Source organism: Lipotes vexillifer, unplaced genomic scaffold (assembly GCF_000442215.2).
Source record: "Lipotes vexillifer unplaced genomic scaffold, Lipotes_vexillifer_v1.1 scaffold263, whole genome shotgun sequence".
Classification (NCBI taxonomy): domain Eukaryota; kingdom Metazoa; phylum Chordata; class Mammalia; order Artiodactyla; family Lipotidae; genus Lipotes; species Lipotes vexillifer.
In genome coordinates this window covers 3,025,181-3,034,655 of record NW_006796752.1, presented here as the reverse complement: position 1 = coordinate 3,034,655, position 9,475 = coordinate 3,025,181, and the positions used below count along the sequence as shown (strand labels likewise).

General features: G+C 37.5%; 1 protein-coding gene and 1 non-coding gene across 3 annotated transcripts in view; one reads left to right on the top strand and one right to left on the bottom strand.

Moving 5' to 3' along the window:
* Positions 1-9,475, top strand: part of PARL (presenilin associated rhomboid like) — a 54,377-nt gene that overhangs the window by 41,302 nt on the left and 3,600 nt on the right. For both annotated transcript variants that reach the window (XM_007468932.1, XM_007468931.1), the window contains 2 exons: positions 9,175-9,276; positions 9,416-9,450. In XM_007468932.1, coding sequence (XP_007468994.1) covers positions 9,175-9,276; positions 9,416-9,450 — 137 coding nt within the window. The remainder of the gene's footprint in view (positions 1-9,174; positions 9,277-9,415; positions 9,451-9,475) is intronic.
* Positions 2,820-2,891, bottom strand: TRNAE-UUC (transfer RNA glutamic acid (anticodon UUC)). The gene has a single exon. It is a non-coding gene; the product is annotated as a tRNA-Glu (tRNA).

Genomic DNA, 9,475 nt, shown 5'->3' with positions numbered 1-9,475 from the left:
AGGAATGCTTCATCTTTTCACCATTGAGTATTATATTGGCTGTGGGTTTGTCATAAATACCTTTTATTATGTTGAGATATGTTCCCTCTATACTCATTTTTATAAGGTTTTTTTTTTTTTATCACAAATGGGTGTTTAATTTTATCAAATGCTTTTTCTGCATCTATTGAGACGATCATGTGGTTTTTGTCCTTCCTTTTTTTGTGGTGGTGTATCACATTGGTTGATTTGCGTATGTTAAACCATCCTTGTGACCCTAGGATGAATCCGGTTTGGTCATGGTATGGTGTATGACCTTTTTTATGTGTTGCTGGATTCGGTTTGCTAATATTCTGTTGAGAATTTTTGTGTCTGTATTCATCAAAGATACTGGCCTGTAATTTTCTTTTTTGGTAGTGTCTTTGTCTGGTTTTGGTATCAGGGTGGCTTTATAGCATGTCTTTGGGAGTGTTCTTTCCTCTTAAGTCTTTTGGAAGAGTTTGAGAGGGAGCAGTACAAGTTCTTTGTATGTTTAGTAGAATTACCCAGTGAAGCCATCTGGTTCTGGACTTCTGTCTGCAGGGAGTTTTCTTAGTTACAGATTCTATTTCATGTCTAGTGATCTGTTTAAGTTATCTATTTTTTCTTGATTCAGGTTTGGTGGGCTGTATGTTTCTAAAAAGTTGTCCATTTCTTCTGGATTGTCAAGTTTGTTGGCATATAATTGTTCATAGTATTCTCTTATGGTTTTTTGTATTTCTGTGGTATCAGTTGTGATTTCTCCTCTTTCATATTTTGTTTATTTAGGTCTTCTTTCCTTTCTTCTTGGTGAACCTGGCCAGAGGTTTGTCAATTGTTTACCCTTTAAAAGAACCAGCTCTTGATTTTATTGGGTTTTGTCCTATTTTTTTTTTAATCTTTGTTTTATTTATTTCCTCTCTGGTCTTTAATGTCTCCTTCCTTCTGCTGACTTTAGGTTTTTGTTCTTTTTCTAATTCTTTTAGGTGATGGGTTAGATTTGAGATTGAGATTTTTCTTATATCTTAAAGAAGGCCTGGGGACTTCCCTGGTGGCGCAGTGGTTGAGAGTCCGCCTGCCGATGCAGGGGACATGGGTTCGTGCCCCGGTCCGGGAGGATCCCACGTGCCATGGAGTGGCTGGGCCCGTGAGCCATGGCCGCTGAGCCTGTGTGTCCGGAGCCTGTGCTCTGCAACAGGAGAGGCCACAACAGTGAGAGGCCCGTGTACCACAAAAAAAAAAGAAGAAGAAGAAGGCCTGTATTGCTATGAACTTCCCTCTAAGGACTGCTTTTACTGCATCCCATAGATTTTGTATGGTTATGTTTGTAAATAGTTGTAATCATAGGCTGAATTTGCTCACCAACGTTATGATAACCTGCTTGCTGTAACTTCATTGATTTAACTTATCACTGGTCTAACTTGTACATAAACTGAATTCTTGTGCTTAGGAAAGTATCTTCAGTCTCTTTCTTACAAGGTTGCAAGTGAAGTAAAATGATCACTAGTGCAGATTCATTTGGAATTCCATTTTGATTTATCTGTAGTGTTCTGGAGTGTTTCTCTTTGTATAACTTTTTAGTGGCTGCTCTGGGTACTACAGTCTATATACCACTTAACCACAGCCTACTGGTGGTATCATTTTACCAGTTTGAGTGAAGTGAGCCTTACCTTGCTTTTTGTCTGCATACCTTCCCCAAATTATAATCATCTTAAATATTTCCTCTACATACATTTAGAATATCACTGTTGTAATTTTTACTTCAGCCATTAAACATAAGTTAGAAAATTCCAAGAGAGAAGGACAGTCTATTGTATTTACGCTCAATTTTTACTTTTTCCATTGTTCTTTCTTTCTGATGTTCCAAGATTTCCTCCTTATATCATTTCATTGTTTAGAAAACTTCTCCTAGCCATTCCTTTAGCCACTAGCCAGTTAGGTCTGCTGGTGACAGATTCTCAAATTTTTTTTCTTTTTTCATTTTTTTTCTACCCTTCATTTCTGAAGGATATTTTCATTGGATATAAAATTCCAGGCTGACAGTTCTTGGCAGTTGAGAAATGTGCCACTTTTTTTGGCCTTCGTAGTCTCTGAAGAGAAATTCTTTGTTGTTCAAATAGCTTTTCCCCTATAGGTAAGGTGTCATTTCTCTTACTACTTTCTAGACTTTTTCCATTGTCTTTAGTTTCAGAAGTTTGACTATATGTCTTGTCATGGATATCTGTGTTTATCTTGTTTGTGGTACACTCGGTTTCTTGAATCTACAGGTTTATGTCTTTTGGGAGATGTTCAGCCATTTCTTCAGATACTTTTTCAGCCTCACCCTTTTTCTTTTCTCCTTCTGGGACTCTGATGACATGATGTTAGATAGTCTCATGGGTCCCTGAAACTCCATTACCTTTTTTTAAAGTCTGTTTTTTCTCTGTTGTTCAGATTGGGTAATTGCTATTCTGTCTCAAGGTAACTGATTATTTTCTGTCCTTTCCATTCTGCTTGAGCCATTCAGTATTTTTATTTAGGTTATTGTATTTTTCATTCTAAAGTTTACATTCTTCTTGATATCTCCTATTTCTTTGAGCCTTTCTATTTCTTTGCTGTTTTTTACTTGTTTCAAGTATGTTTGTAATTGCTTGTTGAACCACTTTTATGATGGCTGTTTTAAAATGCTTGTTAGATAATTCTAACATCTGTGTCATCTTGATGTTGGTATCTATTAATTGTCTTTTCTCATTCAAGTTGAGATTTTTCTGGTTCTTGGTATGATGAGTGATTTTTATTTTATTTATTTATTTGGCCACGCCTCACAGCTTGCAGGATCTTAGTTCCCTGACTAGGGATCGAACCTCGGCCATGACATTGAAAGTGCCGAGTCCTAACCACTGGACTACCAGGGAATTCACTGACGAGTAATTTTTAAATGAAACCTGGACATTTCGGATATTACGTTATGAGACTTTAATCTTAATTAAATCTACTGTTTAGCAGGCTGCCTCTGACAGTGCTGTGATTGCTACTGCCAGGTGAGTGAGGCAGTCCAGGTTCCCCAGTCTCCTTTGACACTGCGGGGAAGAGCTCTTGTTGCTGCAGGGCGGGGAGTTTGGGCTCCCCAGGAGACCTCTACTGATACAGCCCTGGCTAGGAGGAGGAAGAGTGCCTTATTACTGCTGCCTGTGTGCCCTCCACTGACACCACCCTGTCAGGGACAGTGGGACACCTCATTACAGTCTGTAGGCTGGAAGTCCAGGCCCTCCACTCAGCTTTTGCTGATGGAGATGGGGCCACAGTTGTTTCTGTGGTGTTTGGCTGGAGTAAAGTGGTTATTGTCTAAAAGTTTTGTGTGTTGCTAGGCTATGCTTGCTTGGTCCTTTGGCTAGAGAGAGCATTTTTTGGTACAGGCCTATTTTGTCTGAGTTCATTGGTGTTTCCAGGTTGTGAGCTTCTCCAGAGCCCAGTCTGAGCAGCGTGAGGCCAAAAGAAAACCCAGGAAACTCACCACTGTGTCATTCCTTGGGTCCTAAGGTTCCTAGCTGGACTGCTTTCCTTTCTCAGTCTTTTAGAGTCACCTTATATTTGTTTTACATATAATGCCCAGGGTTTTTAGCTGTATGTAGCTTGTAGAAGCAGAAGCCTCTTAGAGCAAATTCATTTAAAACTCATAGTGTAAAAAAAAATTTTTTTATATGATAGATACATGAAGGTTATATATTAATAAAGAAAAGTACTTAATGAAAATTGTTTACTTACGAAATAAATAAAAATATATGTGCATATTGATTACAAGTTCATAAGCAGTGTACATAAACAAATTATTAGTGGAGAATAAAAGATCTTTACCTCTAATCAAAGAAGCAGACCTCTAGGGTCTACATGAGTTTGGGTTCATGAGTCCCTGAAATTATATCTAAAATATGTATGAATTTTTCTGAGGAGGAAGGGTTCATTTTTATTATATTCTTAAAAGCCCCCTACTAGAAAAGGTGAAAATAATCATGGGGTATGCCAAACATTTGTCTAAAAAGCAAGTTGCAACTTATTCAGACACATAAATATATTTAAATCTATGTAGATATAGGTCACTTTGAGAAAACTATAGAAGGATAATGGAACTGCCTCCTATCTTTAAAATAATATGATAAGTACAATAAATTATAGTCAAAAAGAAACTGACTTTATATACACTACCAAATGTAAAATAGGTAGCTAGTGGGAAGGAGCCACATAGCACAGGGAGATCAGCTCAGTGCTTTGTGTCCACCTAGAGGGGTGGGAAAGGGAGGGTGGGCGGGAGACGCAAGAGGGAGGAGATATGGGGATGTATGTATATGTATAGCGAATTCACTTTGTTATACAGCAGAAACTAACACACCATTGTAAAGCAATTATACTCCAATAAAGATGTTAAAAAATAAATAAAAATAAAGTCAGAGGAAAAATGAAATTAAAATAAATAAAATTTAATAACAAAAAAACTGACTTTACATAGAAATGCACAGCTAATGAGAATTTTCTTTAATATTTAAATTTCTGTAATGAGTGCTTTAGATGGAGATAATAATCTATTTACCATATGATCTGGCCATTTCACTCCTAGGTGTTTACCCAAGAGAAATGAAAGAACACAAAGGGTTGTACACAAATGTTCACAGCTTTTTTTGTAACAGCCAAAACTAGAAAAAACTCAAATGTCCATCAGGTGAATGAATATACATATTATGGTATAACCATACAATGGAATATTATTCACCCATGTAAGGGAATAAATTATTGATACAACCACATGGGTGAATTTCAAAATAACTATACAGAATAAAGGAAGCCAGACAACAATAAAAAGGAGTATATGCTGTATGATTCCATTAATATAAAACTCAAAGTGAATCTATCTTAACAGAAAGTAGAGAAGTAGCCTAGGAATGGGAGAGGAGCAGGAGGGACACACTGCAGAGGAACACCAGGGAACTTTTGGGGATGATGAGCTTTTGGGCCACACTCATAATCTTGAGTGTGGCCATGGTTTCATAGGTATTTATGTGTCAAAACTTAATTATAAACTTTAAACGTGCAGTTTTTTGTGTGTCACTTACACTTCAGTAAACCCAACTTGCTTTTATTTTTTATGTTTAAAGATTTGGGAGTCCTTTGTACTATTCCTGCAAACTTTTCTGTAAGATTTAAATTATTTCAAAATAAGATGTTGAAAAAACACCTAAGAGAAAAATTTCTACAAGATGCTCCTATAATTGACTCGGATTGTCCCTATAATTAAAAGGAAAGGTCCCTACTTTTTTATATTAAAAAGGCTATTTCTGGAAAATAGCATCTACCTCTCTTAATCGCCAACTGTTTAGGGTCTTCTGTGTGAAGAGTTGCTTCAGAATAAAGGATTATCTTACATTTTAGGAATTACTAAAACTTTAAAGAGTTATGAGTCCCAGGCATCCCCGAAGTCCGCAGCTCTTTAATATATAGTTGCCAGTCAGCCTAAACAGGGAAACCAGCTCATGCTGCATTCCTAGGAATGGGTTGGGGAAGCTACATGGTGAAAGGACAGCATTAATATTCCTCAGAAGGAGAACCTAAGACATGAGTTCAGGCAAGTGGACAAAGACAACCCAGGGCTTAGGCTAAAAAAATGAAAGAACAAGGAAACAAAGTCAACTACATATTAAAAGGGATAGGCTGGGTGTTGGAGATACATGTTAATTTTGCAGTGGAGGTTAGGAGTCAGAATTCTGTATTCTCTACTTAAGATCAACTGTCTGCTATTGTATATTTACCAAACTGGCTCCTATGTAAGTCTGCAATAGTAACTAACACACGAGGTTCTTCAAAAGTCCTGACTTCCCTTCACAGGGTAATCGCTGCCTTGTGAAGACACACACACATGCACACACAGCCTCCGTAATTTGTTCACTCTTTCGCTGGTTCCCCACTCCACGTCCTTAATGTATCACAGCAGCTTTCAAGGAAGGATATCAGCACTACCTCAGAAGATGGGATTCCCCACAAAACTTGCTGGGTCATGGTTCCTCTAGGGTGCAACATGTTATACTGGCCAAATTTATATTTGTTCTGAAAGATTTGTTTTGGCTAGAACTTCAACATCTGCCACTATAATCTACCAGCATATACTGTATTAAGCAGAGTGGATGTCAGTGTCACTGAGAATTTGAAAGTTAAAGAGTAACCCTTCACCTTTCAGGCTTTAAGATGTGCAACTTGAGTATCCTAGATTTTTAAATAAAACCTAAAAAAGTCAACTCAACAAAACCCAGAAGAAATCAAGTTGAGACCTTATTTTCTGAGAGAGAAAAAAACCAATAAAATTATACTTTTCCCCCAAATGAAACATATAATTTGGTTAGCTGAATTGAAAGAAGAGCACTAAAATCCTGTACCCTCTAAATTGCTTCTCCATAGATGATTATATTCTCCATCTAAAGTCCTCATTACAGAAACTTAAATATTAAAGAAATTAGCTGTGCATTATTAGCTGTGCATTTCTATATAAAGCCAGTTTCTTTGTGACTATAACTTATTGTACTTATTATACATTAAACATATTTATGTGTCTGAGTAAATTGCAACTTGCTTTTTTAAATGACATTTTTATTTATTTATTTATTTTTTGGTCACACCGTGTGGCTTGCGGGATCTTAGTTCCTCAGCCAGGGATTGAACCTGGGTCCCTGGCAGTGGAAGCGCAGAGTCCTAACCACTGGACCACCAGGGAATTCCCACAACTTGCTTTTTAGACAGATGTTTAGCCTACCCCATGCAGAGATTCTTTATTTTCACCTTTTTTAGGCAGAGGCTTTTAATGAAAATGGACCCCTTTTTTAAAAAAAGGCTGTGGAAATGGTCCAGCTTTTAGGAGACCAAGGAGACATGGCGACTAAATGCAATATGTGGGGAAAAACAGCTGCAAGGGCATTAGTGGAACAATTGATAAAACTGGAATATGTTTATAGATCAAATGAAAATATAATATATCAGTATAAAATTTCTTGAAATTGAGAACTGTATTGTAGGATAAAGATATTCAAGTTCTTAGGAAATATACACTGAAGTATTTAGGGGTAAAAGGGTATGATATATTCAGCCTATGCTCAAATGGTTCAGGAAAAAAAGTATGGATATAAAGAAAAATGATGTGAAATGTGGCAGAATGTTAAAAATTGGTGAATCTGGTTCAGAAGTATTTTGGAGTTTTTTTCAAAGTGAAACAGACCTAAATGTAAAACCTAAAATAAAAACTTAAGAAAACAGGAAAAAACTCTTTGTGACCTTATTTTAGGCAAAGATTTCATAGTTGAGCGACCAAAAAGCACAAATTAATAAATCAGACTTCATGTAAGTTAAAAACTTATACTCTTCCAAAGACACTGTTAAAAGACAAGATACATGCTAAAAGAAGATATTTGCATGTCAGAAGTCTGATACAGGACTTGTGTCTAGACTATATAAAGAAAAATTCAAAAAGAATGGGCAAAAGGTTTGAACAGACACTTCAAAGAAGATGTATGGATAGCAACTAAGCACTTGAAAAGATGAACATCATTAGTTGTTAGGAAAATGAAAATAAAAACCACGCTGAGATATCACTATAAACCTATATTACAGATTTAAAAGACTGACCATACCAAGTGTTGGTGAGGATGTGGAGGAACTGGAAATCTCATACACTGCTGGTAGGAAAGTAAAACACTAAAACCACTTTGGAAAAAGTTTGGCAGTTGCTGTGCTTACCCATCATAACTGATTATATTTTGTTGTTTTTACCCATTTATGTCTTTCATGCCAGTCTGTAAGCTCCATTAAGGCAGGGACTGTCAATTTTGTTCCCCTCCGTATCCTCATCATCTAGCATAGTGCCTGGTAGGACTCAAGTATTTGAATGAATGATTATCGTGAGATTTAATGTAAACAAGGGATTATGATCCAATTTCTCAAGTATTGTAGCATTTAGAGGAATTAGAAACATGTGTAACATTAAGAAAGTTTAGTTAAATTATCATAATTTATCCAGGAGATATTTCATAGCCATTATCAGTTTAAATTATGAAGGTTATGTAGCAATGTGGAAAAACACAATAGACGATAAAACTATACAGCAATTATAATTTCAATTATAACAAGAAATGGTTGACTTACTGGTCATAAGGTTTTTAAGTTTCAGTTTTTATTCTCAAATACAAGGCTGTTGGGGAAAGTGCTTCTCAAGCAGGTGGATATATGTGTGTCCCTGGGAGGATGCTGTGATGGGGGGGCGTGTCATGCAGAGCCATGGGGTAAATTTGGCATGCTTTCCTGGAGCAGAACATTTGTCAAACGTTTTAAGGAAAATGTTTAGTGTTATAATGAAGTAGGATACAAATTTCACATGATTTATGGTAAAGCATTAAGTTTGGGAGAAATTCCACACATGTGGGTTTCTTTGGGCAAATTCATGCTCACTCTCTGGTTCGAGGAGTTTTGGTTTTTTTTTTAAATTTTCTTTTATTTATTTATTTGGTTGTGTTGGGTGTTCGTTGCTGCACGTGGGCTTTCTCTAGTTGCAGCGACTGGGGGCTGCTCTTCATTGCAGTGCGCGGGCTTCTCATTGCGGTGGCTTCTCTTGTGGAGCACAGGCTCTAGGCGTGCGGGCTTCAGTAGTTGTGGCACGTGGGCTCAGTAGTTGTGGCTCACGGGCTCTAGAGCTCAGGCTCAGTAGTTACAGCGCACGGGCTTAGTTGCTCCGCGCACTTGGGATCTTCTGGACCAGGGCTCGAACCCATGTCCCCTGCATTGGCAGGCAGATTCTTAACAACTGTGCCACCAGGGAAGTCCCTTGAGGAGTTTTGTTGAAGTTTGAGAAGTCCTTTTTTAGTCATTAAATGAAATGATGCATGTGACACACATAACACTGTCCCTGAAGTTCATTAACTGCTGACATGCTGGTTGTTACATCTTATTGCCTGTAGTTCAGTCCTTGCCAGGTGGTTACCACATCACGGACTTAGAGTCCCTTTGTCTGATATTTTGTACGTTAATAACGGAAGGCTTTTTAACTTTGTGCTAACCTAGAAATGTGTGGCTTGTAAGCTTTCTGGAAAAAGTATTTCTACTTTAGACGTTATAGTCACTAAGCAGTTGCACATGAGAGTTTTATTTTTTCCCCAATGTGTTAATTTGCAGTCGGGCGCAATCATGACTGTCCTTGCAGCTGTCTGCACTAAGATCCCAGAAGGGAGGCTCGCCATTATCTTCCTTCCAATGTTCACGTTCACGGCAGGGAATGTGAGTATTTTAATGAAGTGAAGTGCTGGGGACAGTGGTGATATTTTTACATTGACTGAATTCTTGCCCTTAAGTTAGAAATGTCAGTGCTGGAGGAATCAAAGTTGTATCAGTTCTGTTCTCTTTTGCTGGCTTTCAGGCCCTAAAAGCCATTATTGCCATGGATACAGCAGGAAAGATCCTGGGATGGAAATTTTTT